Raw genomic sequence first — 15258 nt, 5'->3', positions numbered from 1 at the left:
TTCTGCACTGTGACTGTGCTATATTTTTTCCCGGGAGGAGACTGACCCATCCATGTCTGCCATGCATATTAACCACTGGGATTTGCTTTTAAAGAGGAGTGGTGGGACACTGATATTTTGCCGTGCTCTGTTCTCAAGGTCCTTTGTAGGCTCAGGGGCACATGTTGGTCTAAAAGTTATAAGGATTCATCGCTGTATTCAACATGGTTCAGATCAGGGTTGCAATGGCACTATACATCTGTGAATTATATTTTGCCGTGTGTGTGTGTGTGTGTGTGTGTGTGTTTGCGGCCATCAGTTTTCTGTTAGGAAATCAGACCGTGGTGAAAGATTTCTAACATGAACAGAAAAATAGTGACCTTAGTGTCGTGCCGTTTAGCACAGAATTGCAGCAACAGAAGTCGAAAATTCTTAACTGCAGTGTAATTGGCTTTGGCAATTCAAGAGAGAAATGACCTCGAAAAAGCCACTGGCTGAGATGGATGTAGGGTCTGCAGATGTAAATAAGTGCACCTGGTGAAAATGCGGTCTGCATGGACATGTGTTACCGATACGGTCATCAGTTAGCAGTGAACTTTCTTTAACTTTCTTTATCTCGCTCATAAACTTTAGAACAAACGCTTTGGACGGATGTTTTCCAACTTTCCAAGTTAGCTGTCACTTTTAAAAGTAACATTTTTATTCATACAATAATTCACTCAGGCCATCATTAAAATATCTTCGGCTGTCCAAGCATTTGAGTGTATACATAGAGTCAAACGGGTGTATCGAAGGACACAGGCTCGGCAATTTTTCGACCCATCTGAAAAAACCCCACAAGACAGTTCTTTGTTTTCATACCTTGGAAAGGTTTTCAATTAGTCAGTGTCCCGCACAGAAATCAGATGTTGATCCGTCATTCAGTATTACTGCATATCTCAAGGATGACTAAAAAAAAGAGATATATTTGTTAATTTGAAATGCTGAATTGGTCCTGGAATGGTTTCTGCAGAACCACGGCCCCCTTTAAAAGAATTTTCTGAATCACGCAACACTACCGCAGCTAGAAGAATATTGGACGCGGGTGGAATTTATAAACTTTACGAGACGAATCCCGGAATAGGCTGCACACAAACCGAAGCGAGCCACCACATCTGATGAACCTTAGCACTGCTCGCTTGAGCTTGAATACCACGGAGAGAACCTACCGAGAAAATGGCGTGGGTACTACCAAGTTGCAAGAGCGAGGAAGATGCTTTGCTCTGTCTTTTGTAGCCCCGGGCAGTTGTTGAACAGGACTACAGGCTACCTTGGCTGGCCACCTCACTGCCTTTCTTTTTTCTCCATCATACCAGCCTTAGGCGTTTCATGCCTAATATTAAAAAGCTTTTATTGCTCCCAAGTCTTGCTTTAACTGAGCTTTCAAAGCTCAGGATTACCTTAATTGAGAACTTGCTCTAAACACGGAGCAAAGCGTGTGCAAGGTATGAGCTGTTCTTTCCATTTCGAGAAGAGGAAAGGTCTTTGGTATGGGTAGGAAACATTTCTTCCCAGAAGCCAGTGAGAAAAAAAAATTAAAAAAAAAGAATGGATTGGACAAAATTCCTCAAAAAACTGTCAGAAAATGAGTCATGAAACTGAACTGCCTGTGCACGACTGCTCACTGAGTGTCTTTGTCTGGCTTTTTTTTTTCTTTTCTTAAGCTTATGTAATTATTCCAATTATGGTATTAGCAACACTCCTGATGTATTCTAATGTCAGCAAGATCAGAATCAGCTCTGGGAAAGTATATTCTTTATGTACCGTTTCAAGAGCAGCGAGGCTGTCGGATGACAGGGGCTGTCAGCAAGGAGCCTGCCTTCTGCAGAGCACTTCCCAACCCGAGGCTTCGGGGAGGAAGATCACTGCTTTTTTAGTGTCTTCTGTTCGATGCTTAAGCGTGCCCTTTTATGCGCATTTTTGGGATGTTTTGCTGGATGAAAGCCTGAGCTCCCAGAACTGTTGGTAGTGAGCTTTTATCAGCCGTGCTACTGTCCTCACCCTGCTCCGTGAGAACAAGCTTTGGGATGGGTTTAACACGCAAGCCAACGTTTTGCTTATTTCGTGATTTACAGATTTGTAGTCCTGGAGGATTCACGGTGCTCATCCTGTCCCCACTCTCTGGAGGATTTCTGTATTTTAAATTCTACGCCACTGGATCAGAACTTTTCCACTGAGATGGGTGCCCCTCGCCACCAGTATATAGGACCACACTTCCATCTGTGTGTTTGTTATTTGGCCTGTTTGTTCCTTGCCGCAAAGGAGTAGTTACACCAGGAGAGACGGTGAGATCCCTTCACCTTCCTTCCTTCTCACAACCTCTACCTAGCAGTGATTTCCTTTGACATGGAAGCGCTGCTGCCATAACACATTTCACAATAGCCTGAGGGCTAGAAGGAGTAATCCAACACTTGGGAGACTCAAAATCAATTTTTGCCTCTCCGAGGTGTGCTAATGCATTTGGACTCGCTCCTGGGAAAGCGTATTTTTGTGAAGCGCCCTATTCTGCTGATGCACAGTAAGTGCGTTTGGTGGGGTCCGTGGCAATCTCTTCCCTCCTTTTGGGATTCTGGCTGGGCTTAGATGCGAGTAAGATGCCGAGTCGCTCAAAGAAGGGCAGTTCTGGGCACGACCAAAGTAAACCTGTAGGTACCGAGGGGAGGTTATGCGAAAGGGAGGTGCCTTCTCAGTTTAGACATGTTCCTGGTTGGGTGGCACCTGGGCAGGGATTACAATTTTTGGATTTAAATGCCTGACTCTCATCTCAATCCTGCGGTAGGTGTGTACAGCTTTTATTAGAGCTAGTCCCTGTAGGTCTCGATCAAGATAGCTTGTAACTGGCTTGGCTGGAGAGGCAAATAGATTGAAAGCTTTAATTCTCCTTGTGCAAACTGACTCACGCCTTTCTCAACCCTTTTCAATATCCAATTCCTTGACAAATACCGAGCTGGACCGTGAACGCTGATCAACGTCAACACCGTTCTGTACCATTCTGCCAGTTCTAGCATATTATTAACTTCAGGTGTCTTATAGGAATATCAGACTGTGACAACTAGTCTCATGAATGGGACTTAAATACCCACTCCTTGAAGCTTACGTAGGGTGGGACTTTTTGTCACTGAGCTTCGCCATCTTAAGTGTTTCGTGGCCAATCCGAGCTTACAGTTGTAGCATCCTGATAGCTGTGATGAGAGTGTAAAATAAAAAGCAAGGTGAGGTAGGTGCATGGGGTGAAAAATCAGCTCTTGCTAAACTGAGACAGTTGGAAAAACAGAAAAGCTTTCCTCAAAGTTTGAAATCAAAGTGTGAACCTCTACATTTTATTCCCTTTAGGTGTCTAAAGTCAGATCCGATTCCGTGCCTTGTGAAGGAGTCCTTCTTTTTCCTGCTCGCAGTGGGAGGGGGAAGCCAGACCACAGACAATATTGAACGCCTAACACAGGTGACGCTCACCCCGGCCTCAAGTTGTGAGAATAGCCTGTAGAGAAGGACCTGCCCCACTACTGACACAAAGTTGCTTCCGTAGGCCTGCCCAATTTCTGCAGCAAACAGAACTTTTTAGGTAGCAGAGGAAAGGAGCCGCACCAAGCCAAACCCAACATTTGCATTAATCAGTGCAGAGAGTCTTCTCTGGAGGGCGATTCAGAGCAGGAACCTATCTCAGCTCCTCTGAATTGCCTCTCCAAAAGACATTTTCATTTTGTTGCAATAAACTGTGTCACCAGGCTAAAATTAACCTTTATTAATTCCCCCCTCGGCTGTAAATCCCTGCAGGAAGAAAGCACCTCAGTTTTTAATGCACAACTGCTTGTTCCGGGTACTTGCTGGAGGTCTTCAGCTCTGATTTTCATGAGCACAGTGTACTAACAGACAACACTGGTGGCGTGTCTGGTGTTTGACCTTGTTCCATTTGCATTTTCTTTTTTTCTTTAAAAAAAACCAAACTCACATGTATTTTTCCATGTATTTTTCAACTAGAGTTAATCCAGCTTAACAGCAATAGTTTTATCTCTGCAGGTGGGGGAATGATCACACCCTGTAAAAATAATGGACTTACCATTCTTTGGCTTCCACGAAACAGGAGTGTGTGGTCTGAGGTCCCAGAGCTGCAGGCATGTTCTGAACTTTTCAGTCAGTGTATGTGTAAGTCAGCTTTTTGGGTAGGTAGGAAAAGGCTCCTCATTTATGAATACGTTAAAGTTTCTGTTAAGAGTTTATTCCAATTTATACGGTGAACAGGTAGGGTGGGGAAAGATAAGACACAAATATAAAAGTTCTAGAGTCAGATTAGAAGGACTTTATGACATAGCTCTCATAAGGAGGCAGGTTAAATTTCTTTGTGAATTAAAAGAAAAAAGTCCCCGAACACAAATCCAGGGTTAGTTCTGTATGTTAGTTGTGATCCTCACAAACAAGAAGATGCTGAAATATTTTGCATGACAGAACTGAATCTCCGGCTCATGCTTATAAATCTAAGGTCTGCAGTAACAAGAGGCAGTCTGGAATCAGGATATCTCACACTTTTTATTTATTTATCCTCATAACTCTACCATGATGATAGGAAGTCCACTCTTGTTAAGAGCAGTAACATTTTCCCCATTCCACAGAGGGGAAGAAGATGGATCAAAGTAGATGGCCTGAATCAGGTGTAAATTTTCCTACGTTTGTTGCAGACAATGAGACTAAGTTTCTGGATTCCCTTCTTGCCTAAATTCTCAGCTGTAAGTTGCTGTTAAGGGATCAGCTGGGATGGTCTGTCCACATTTCAACCAAATTGGAGACGAACTGAAGGAACCTCCCCCTATATTGAAGATGACAGTCAAGCGCCAGTGCCCGTTCAGTCCCTCTTGTCCAACAACGCTGTAAGCCACTGACAGTATCAGCTGTGGCAGAGCTTCGGGGTGTCTGTCAGAACTGTCAAATCCATCAAATCCAGAGAATACTTGCCAGCTGGAGTTGCCCGGGGCAGATTCACACCTAAGTATTGGAGAGTCTGTAAACATTCACGTTTCCTTCCACTCCTTTCATGGATGAAGTAAGCCTATTTGCCAAGCATCTAATATTTCTCCCTAAGCCTAACAGTGCATTTGCTATTTTCTTCTAGTAAAAGCACATCTCTTCCAGAGAAAGATACTGCTACAAAGTACGTAAGAAACTAACAGCTTTAATTACTTAATTACAAGCTTGCTTGAGTCTTGTAACAGCTAGAGAAATGGTGAAAAGAACTAATTAATGACAAGCCTGAATCAAAATAAGAACAAACCAAACCACTCTACTGGATTGCCTGTGGTAGCTAGAGCCAGATGACTTCAGAAAGCTATCGAAGAATGCATAGATCCAGGAGTGCATGGCCTAAAATGATACATTTTTCTCTAGGGAATGGCCTCATTCTCAAAGCCTGGATCCAGAGTTGAGTTCCCTCAAAGCCTAGGCTTTTATAGGGCTCCTTTTAGACACAAGAACTAGCACCGATTGTTTTCTTTTTTTTTTTTTTTAAAAATGAATTCATCAAGGGGATATTTTTCCATGGAAAATATCTTTGTAAAAATCCTCGGATGTTGTAAAAGAAAGTAACTCTCAAAAGAGTTCAAGCCTAGCCTGACCAGTTTTTATTTTCAAAAGAGATATTTCCATTTTTAACATAATAAAGGTATCTTGAAAAGCACATCTGAACAACAAGCTAACTTCTTGCAGAATAAAAAAAACTCCAGAGAAGTTTCCATAGGCACTAATCGTTAAGATCCAGTTTTCAAAAGCCATATGAATCCCTCTCTAAATGGCACAAATGGTAAAAATATCTTTAACGTACAAAGATGTTCTTAATGTACAAAGAATATACAGTGTCAGCTAGCTTCTGTAGGCCAATAAAGAAGAAAAAGATAATTCTGCAGCTCACCTGTAAAGAAAGCATGCACCTGTAAAAAGAATTAAGCCTTTTTTTGAATGTAGCCAAAATTCTGCAGAGAGACCTACTTCAGAGAAAGCAATCATTCTGTCTGGGCTTAATGACACACAGAGATACATCATTTTCTACTATAAGTACATTAAATAAAGTTGGTAATACTGGAACTGTATTGATGCTCATCCATTTCTTTTCCCTCTCCCGCATTTTGGAAGAACTGCATAGTATTCTATGCATTTTGTCTGGCATTTTAAGAGCTTTTTAAAAAGTTGAGAAATCTGAAAAAATGAAGTTGAAAATGGCAAAAAGCTGACATTTTATTATTTTATTATATACCTCTTGTTTGATAAGAAATCTGTGGCATCATTTTAGAAAATAACATTCTAAATCATACAAACATTCTACAATTGCAACTTACCACCTGTATTTAAAGAAAACAGTAGCAGAAGCCCATCAGAAGGCCAATGTAATTTTAATGTATCTCTGCGTACGTTCTGTTATTCTGGTTTACAAAGCCATACGAGGTGCAGAAGGAAGAAGGGCTTTTTTCAGGGGTTAGGCTTTGAAGCAGCAAATAAGCAACAAGTCAATAGGTGAGGAGAACTAGACAGGAATACCAATTACACTCACTTGCCTTCTATAAGAGCTTGCTACTTAGTTAAAGTGCCAGCATAGTGTCTATGGTTTTAAATATCACAATGTTCACACAGATAATACACAGAAATAGGCAGGGTTGCATCTACTACACCCCATTTTTAATAAAAAAACATTTCTCATAAACAGATATCTCCAATTCTTTTGCATAGTCTTGTACGAAAACACAATCTTTGCTTTTACACGTAATACACAGAAATAGGCAGGGTTGCATCTACTACACCCCATTTTTAATAAAAAACCATTTCTCATAAACAGTTATCTCCAATTCTTTTGCATAGTCTTGTACGAAAACACTTACAATCTTTGATTTTACACGCAGCCATATATAATGAATTGCACGGCAACACTTAAAAATCTACATAATTTAGAAATGCAAATTTTAGGTATCTAAAGCGCTGGAACAGGTTGCCCAGAGAGGTGGTGGAAGCCCCATCCCTGGAGGCATTCAAGGTCAGGCTGGATGGGGCTCTGAGCAACCTTATCTAGTTGGAGATGTCCCTGCTCACCGCAGGGGGGTTGGACTAGATGACCTCTAAAGGTCCCTTCCAGCCCAAATGATTCTATGATTCTAAAGTCATTTTTTGCAGTGTGTCACTCTTGCTGCCTAGTAAGTTGGTTAGAATTCAAATACTATAGAAATAATGCTTCGAAAAACCAACCAAGTGCCATTTACAAAGGTACAAAATATACAGCAAAGTTAACCTCTCATTAAATAAAATATACAGATTAGCTGATGTTCCAAATCATTAGCTAACACCTTATTTTAAGGGATAAATTTCTAGGGAGCTTTTCCTCCCCAATATAGGAGAATTACACAACAGTTCCTTTCCCTGTATGTTTGTGCAACGAGTCACATTCATTTTAACTGCTGATAAGGAAGGACTGGGTTTATCAATCTGCATAGCGAGGGCCAAAAATGATCCCTGGTGGAACTGCAGTAACGTCAAGGTGAAACCCTAGAGATCAGTTTCACCTAAGGTATCACAGCCTCCTCATCGAAATATTTATAGTAGTAATGCCAAATCATTATCGCTGTGGTGGCTGTTAAACCTCCACGAGAATTCTCCTGCCACCTCGCCATCAACGTACCATTAAAATAAAGTGTTGCCAACATACTCCGCGATCGCTCTGTTGTTAAAATAGTGAGCTATGAAAAACTGCCTACTTCTTAAACTGATCTCCCTGAAAATAAATGAGTTTTAAGAAAAATAGCATGTTCCCACTTAAACCAGCCATCGTAATTCAACAGTTTGGAATGAACGGTAAGTGCTTGCATGTTAGGTTAGCAAAGAGGTATCACACCAGCTACAATTACAGTAGTGTCGCATCCCCGACGTTTACTCTTGGTCCAGGCGTATATTAACCATGGCAAAGCATCGGCCTATGCTCTGAAAGAACGGTACGACGAAAACATCTGTCAGGCTCTTCCATATAGTTTGCACTGAAGGCAAGACCATGAGACAGGTTTTCACAAAAGGCACCACAATCCTGTAAAAAGAGAAAATGGAAGATTTGAAGATTGCTGCTGCTATAGCACAGGGAAATCAGGATAACCAAACGCAAGTGTGAGATCTTAATGGAAGAGGAAGTGATTTGATAATGCTGAATCTCTAAACAAGCTGATTTGACACTCTCGCACTCATTCTCCATCAATTTTGTTCGCTCACAGCCTCACACCTGCGTGTGCAGAAGCACCACGATGCGTGTGGTCCTCTGGCCAGCATCACTTGCCTGCAGCACACGGGATGGGAGACACCAGCTTTCTTCTCATCGTGTCTCTGCTTCCAAACTGGCAATGCTGAGCTCATTTTTGGACGTGCCCTGTACAGGGGTGAACTTTTGCTGTTCTCTCCCTGCTGCTGGAAGGGCTGGCGTACGTGATATGCTGCAATCCCGCTGAAGAGCAGGGTCATTCCCTAAAGACTCAGCTGCGCCGTGGTCATATCTGAATGTCTGTCTTCTTCAGGACAGAAACACAACATTCCCCAGTTGGATTGACTGGGAACATTGCTCTTTATGATCTGTTCTTCCTCTGCTGTCTCTTCTGGTCTTTCTTTTACCTGTCTCTCTCTCTCTCGCACATACAAATGCCCAGACACATGTTCATCTCTCATGCCTACCAATCTAACATCACTACAATAAACCAGAAAAGGTAAAGCAATATCCGGTTACATTGGATTACTATGGTACAGAGACATGCCCAACCTCAGAAATCTTGCTGATCCTGTAAAGTTTTTCATTTGTGGGTGAGAAACTAACGTAGAATGAGGTCAAAACTCCCTGCTCAGGGGGAAGTTCTTTTTATTCAATCAGGGTACGTACTTGAAACTATCGTGCTTTCATCTCCTGAGCACTGGTAAGCATCCGGGGATGCTCTCCCTATGACCCAATTCCAAAGCAAGGTCATTAGTGGTGGCTTAAGCCAAGCATCCTTACAAGGGAGGCAAAGCCAGAAGCGCACATATGGGCAGCTGACGAGGGCCGGTGGATCCGTGATAACTGACCACGCTATTTTAAGTTATTCTCCTTTCTTCAGCATTTACTGGCCAAAATCTTTGATCGTTTCACTAAGCTGGATCTTCTTATTTGGGTGCAGACAAATTAAATGCATAAATAATTTACGTAATACAGAAGTGGTACTAGAACAAGGTTTTAAAAACTCTCTGTGCCATACATAACACATGTATTTCCTAGATTAGGTAGAAGAAGCTATAGATTCTCTTGATAAAGATAATAAACTCGGTTCTTGTTTACTGTTGCATTCAAAATTTAAGATCTCAGTCTTGCATCCACATAGTTCCACTATTCTTGTTCTTGCAGAATTCTCGTTGGCTTTGGTTGGAATGACAGGAAATATTTAATTTACTATTTCATCATAGGTCTGAAAAACATACAGAAGTATTGTGTATTTCCAATGAGTACTTCTCAGAATAACAAAGTAGAAAAAAACCTGGTACCTTTAAACAAAGGTGAAGCTTAGAAATGTAAAGTGTCAAAATGAATTATTCCCAGTGTTTATCTAACAGGATTCTCAGCTTTTATCATAAAATGCAAGCCATATACTAGTGTGTCTGTGCTGCACTCCGAGCTAACCCTGATGGATTTAAACAAGAATAGTTTTTCTAAAACCTTCTCGTCTTTTGTCTCTGCTGAAACAGCTAGCAATATACACACCATATAGAAGGGTGAGCGTTACTGGAATAATGTGTCTCTAGTTTTAAACTGAACCCTGTAAACTATGCGCTTTATAACCACCTATAGTATCACTGCATACAAAACAGGTAATTTTTACAGAATAAAATTAAGCCTTCACCTGTTAGAATATAGTTGATAAGCAAAGAAAAAAAAAAGGTATTTCTCCAAGCAACACAGGGAAAACACCAGAAATGGCCACTCAGCTTGTGCTGACTTCATCCCTTTTCCATTTCAGTTAGCTCATCAAGGCTGTGCCACTGCTCCTTTGCTGCCACCTAAAATTAATTTGGCCTGATTTTTTTCTTTTTTTTTTTTAGATCTAACTGAACTGGAGAGAAGCAGAAAAGCTGACGTTTCTATTGGACCCTCCGTCAACAGGATCGCATAAAATACAAACCAAACATATACCACACTACGCAGAAGTTTCATGGAAAGATGTAGTGAAGCCCCAGGAAAGGCTGGAAAAGCAGTGAACGTACTACTTGCAATTGCTCTAAGGTCATTCACACACTACCAGAACTCAGTCTCTTTTGATAATGTTAAATACAATAAGTACAAAAATGTTTTGGTAATATTTTATAACCTTGTAACGCTTGCTATCCAATTTGATGGTAAATGCATGCAAAAAACAATCTAGGCTAACTCCGTAGGAAGATACATGAAACGTGCAAGCAACCAAAGCTAATTAACGTAAATAACTTTTAATTTTAAAATAAAAGTCAGTCTACTTAGACAACAATTACTCAAACACCTTTCCTCAGGGAAGAAAATCCTTTACACCTAAGACAGCAGTAAAAGTTATTTTCTGACTTTTAAAATACGTGTGTCTGTGTATGTGTCTACACGTATATAAGTACACATCCTCTTCCACATAGAATATGTTAACCTGCCTTGCGGCATTTTCAAATCATCAGAGGGTGTGATGTGCCTTCTGCGGAGTGACCAGGCACATTTGAAAAATAAATAACCAAGTGCCATTAGAAGCCACGTATTTGTTTTTGTGACCTATCAGATAAACGTTGACATATACATCCTTTATTCACAATGCTGTGGGTTTACCCCAGTCTGCACTTCTATTCACAGAGATGGTAACTGCTCGCTTGAGTAACGTCTAACGGTGGAAGTGAAGTTGGCATATCCCAAGGATATCAACATTTACTGCAATGTCGGTACTACTAGTGTTACCACGTAGTACAGCATTGGGAAGAAAATCAAAGCTCTGTTGAATTTGGCATCTAAGTTGAAGGGTAGCCAAGGTATTTCAACTACCTATATGACCTCTCATTGAATCTTGCTATGTATATACACCATAAAATACCCATCCTTTCACTAAGTAGAAGGAATCACCACTCTTGGGAACCACTGAACTGAAAAGAGTAAACTACCCCATTTTTTCTATCCTATCCTATTTTCTCTTCGTTCAAGGCATGACATCTACGAGATTATACCCATCAAACCTCTCTCATTTTTGCTCACATGACTTTTTTTCTGCCAGTCCCTGAGGGCACACTGTCGAGAACCAAACACCTCTTGGAAATAGCAGAGCACCATTTAATTCCCACTGATACGGGTATTTTCAGTTCAAAGCAGCTCAACTTTTCACAGAGTTGGGCAATGTAGTTGGAGTAGTCATTCACTATTAATTCAGATTCCCACTTCAAAGTGAAGAATCACATCTTCTCCTGTAAAGTTTTTTCAGAATGGAACCTCAGACATGTCTTAATGCTATTTTTCACATGCTATATGATTCAGTGGTTAAATTTCTTAATTCCAAGTATGCATATGTACTACATCATGGGTTTGAATTAAAAATCTTGAATGGCTCTACAATACAAGCAAGCATTGGGAACAGACAGCTAAATAATTACTTAGCAGTTGCAGAGCTTCTTGTCGAGTCCCATTAACCCTTGGGATATTTATGAGCGAGGCAAGAGATAACCACCAAAGCCTTCCAGGACCCATACATACACAGTATATGAAGTGCATTAAACCCAAACATTATATATCCCAGGACCTGGAAAAGATAAAACTAAAAAGGAAGCAAGACAACATCCACCTACTTATTCTTCAGAACCCAAGGGATATACACTGGACGTGAAAGAAGAGGCATCAAGGCAACGCCAGATCATATGGTGGGTCTTCATGGCATAGCTGTACTGTAATTTCTTTTGATTTCAGCCAGCCAGCAGGGAGATGGTTTTGGGGTTGAGTATGGTAGCAATAAGGTATGTCAACGGAGTGGTGGAGAAAGAGGTAAGAGATGGTGCATGTCCTTATCTACTGCTCTGCACGTAAGTCCCTGGCTACATCTTAGCACTGTGAATGGAAGCTCAAGCTGAGAGGAGCTCTGAGTACCACCTGCTCCAGCTGACGACAAGAGCATAAAGCTGGCTGAGTCCTTGTGCTTTAGAGCCCATCTCAGGTCCAAGACTCCAGTTATGCATCCTCAAATGAACCGTGGATTCTTAGGATAAATATGCAACACATCAGAACACTACTCAGACAAGACTACCAAAAAGCGTATATGAGATTCAAGTGTTAATTTCCAAGGGGTGGCAAACATGTGGCTTGGAACAAGAATCAGTCCCTGATCTAAAATAAATATCACGATTTTGCATGTGCTGCCTAGAAAACCAGCAGTGTTCTACTCAGGTTCAAAAATCAATAACCTTAACAGCCTCAATCTAAGGATACGTTTAAAAGCTTGCTAATATTCACAGAAAGATGTTAAAACTGGGTCTGACAAATCCTGCTGTGTGTAGTCTGTGGTGAGAATGACAGCCACCAGTAAAGGAGAAGAAATGTGGAGAAGTAGCCTTCCTTGAACTGGCTTGTACGTAGGTCACCAGCCTGCTAGCTGGCACAGTTACAGCCCATCGGTATCTTTTCCCAGGTAGTGTAAAACTGGATTCTGGCTCAAGCAGCCAGGTTGAGAACAGGAACAGAATATGCTCCATCTTTATAGTTAAAAATGAAAATTAAAGTGTATTATTACATATTTCTTACTTAGTTTTCTTTCTGTTTTCCATGAAGTCTCAAATATTTGCTTCCTTCGTTAACAACTTTTGCTGGCGAAAGACAACATTGACTATCAGGTATGAGGGGGGCAACTCATGAGGTGTCCTTGATGCGCATTTTTTTTGCCGAGTCAGACTTTTGTGGATTTTTTAGCACGCTGACAAAACTGCGACAACATGTGTGACAATCAACAGGGCTTTGCGCCTGAGCGCTTCCAAAAGTTGTAGAAACACCTTCGAATTTAGCCTCAGGAAAGACTCCCCTGACAGATCGACATCATCATCTCACTGGTTTGGATGATGAAAGTGAGGTGCAACGATGCTGAAGAGCCCTCCTGCAGGCAGCCACCTGGGAGGGTGCGCCCAGGGATTTCCCATGAAATTCCCTTCCTCTCACCCACAAAACAAGGAGTTACTATTTTTTTCAGACCCGATGGGGCTACGTGGGAGCCAGTACCACACGTTTAGGGTCCCTATGCCCGCACTGCTCCTGCCCTATCCTCTCAAATGCAGAAACTTTGAACTTACTCCCAAGAAATCTGGACCACGGAGAGCTGCTGAGAAGTTAAGTTTCAGTGTGTTCCACCTTTGTGTTGGAACAAATCCAGCTTGTGGTTGTGGGAAGATAAGCCAGTGCTGGCTTTGGATGGTAGCACTGGATGGGGTCCAAGGGGGTGCAGATAGCGCTACTGAGTGACGTGAATCTTTCACACCCATCCCAGGTGTAAGGAAGGTCAAAATGAAAGATCACTTCTGTAGTGACAATGAACACGGGGAAAAAAAATTACTTGCTGGGGAAGCAAGTGTGTTCACAGAAGGTCAAGGGAAACTTTGGAAATGGAGTGCCACATTCAGACAGTCCTATTTCAGATGTACTGAGAACCCACCGTTCCCCAGAGAGCCACTGGGGACTACTTGCATAAATAGAAACTGACCCCTGAGTCCTGGTTCGGTGGAACTCATGGCTATATATCCAGGCTGTCAAATCCAGATACAAGATCATTCTGAAGCACAAAAACTTATTACAATCCTAATAAATTCAGCACCGATGAATTCTTCCGTAGATGTTCCACTACTGGAAATCCATATGCTCACCGTACCCTTCTGCAGTCACACGGTATGATATGGCACGGTGACAGTCGACAGACCTAAATGTCTGGGCACACCATACAGTCTTCACAATAATCTGGGGACCAGAGAAGTAGCAGGTGGGCAGCTCTCAACTACATTGCAACTCCTTTGGATATTACGCAAAGTCTGTGCTCCAAAATTCGAGTGACAATGTCATCAACCCAACCTTCCATTCCACTTTCAGAAACTGAAACCCGCACCCACAAGATTGCAACAACAGGTTCGGATAACCAACGTATTCCTATTGCTTTGAGTCTGTTTCCCAGTTTCTGGATTGTATTTGGTTTTCCTTAACAACTTCTTCATGATTCCAGTGTTACCCAAGTCAAACAAGACTTTACCCAAAACCCATGTATACAGAAAATCCTGTTTGCAGGAATGACGTTGATAATCTGCATTCATCCCTTCACCTGCAGCCTGCTGGATTCTCAGTTCTTTCCTCAACCTCATTCTTTTCCCTGCCTTTCTTCCTTCTCCACAAACATCTGCCTTTCTGGTCTCAAGGTACTCTTCCCTGATATTTTGCCAGAATATTCTGTTTAAAGCAGACTGGGTTTGCTGTGACTTGGAGGGCTACTGTAAGTGCCTGTGAACCTGGGCCATGGCCAGAAGCAGTTTTCCTGAGCTCAGCAGGGCTTCTTTGCTTAGGTGGAAGTGCTTTGGGGCACTGCGCCTAGAGATGGCCACGTACCAGATGCACGGCAGTGACAGTAGATTTTGTGGTGGTGGCAAAGACAGAGTGAGCTGGGCCCTCAAGAACTTTCTTCAGTCTGCGTGGAAAAAAAAAATGAGAGAGGTAACCGTACTGAGAAGGTGCCAGGTGCCAGTAATACTTCTGCCCAGGTCTTTCATTTCAAATACATATATTTTAACAACTTAACAACCAGTTTGAAAAAAACCCAAGCACTCATTATTATTACTCCAGTGGAGGCTGGAATGCATTGCGGTAGGTGCCATACGAATGGTAAAACAGGCTCTCTGCCCCAAGGAGCTTACACAGACCGCTGGTAAAAGCAAGGCAGGGAACTGAATCACAGAGAAAACACTGCTTCCCTTTCTCTGCCTTTCAAAATAAAGCAGATTACCGAAGTCGCTCTAGTAATGCTACAAGAGGAGGGTTCTGCCGAGCTGTCCGCAGAGCCCACGCACCGAGGCGCTTACCAGATGTGCAGGCAGCTGAGCACGGCGAAGACGATCCCCACAACCAGGGCCAGCGGTATGGCAAGGACCATGGTCAGGAGCTTGTAGATCAGGTACTTGCTGAGCTCAAAGAGAGCGTGGCTGCAGATCCAGACTTTGTCGAAGGAGTGGGTGAGCTCGGGCTCCGCGATCACATCC

General features: G+C 42.1%; 1 protein-coding gene across 1 annotated transcript; it reads right to left on the bottom strand.

The window, feature by feature from the left end:
- Window positions 1–7148: 7148 nt before the first annotated feature.
- Window positions 7149–15252, bottom strand: CAV2 (caveolin 2). Its single transcript, XM_009708759.1, has 2 exons — window positions 15082–15252; window positions 7149–8065 (listed from the first exon to the last, which is right to left on the bottom strand). Exons 1-2 carry the CDS (start codon window positions 15150–15152, stop codon window positions 7915–7917), a joined length of 222 nt encoding a protein of 73 aa, XP_009707061.1. The 5' UTR covers window positions 15153–15252; the 3' UTR covers window positions 7149–7914.
- Between the last annotated feature and the right edge of the window lie 6 nt (window positions 15253–15258).

The sequence above is a fragment of the Cariama cristata genome, unplaced genomic scaffold, assembly GCF_000690535.1.
Source record: "Cariama cristata isolate BGI_N322 unplaced genomic scaffold, ASM69053v1 scaffold39550, whole genome shotgun sequence".
Lineage (NCBI taxonomy): Eukaryota > Metazoa > Chordata > Aves > Cariamiformes > Cariamidae > Cariama > Cariama cristata.
This window is presented reverse-complemented; position numbering and strand designations above follow the sequence as displayed.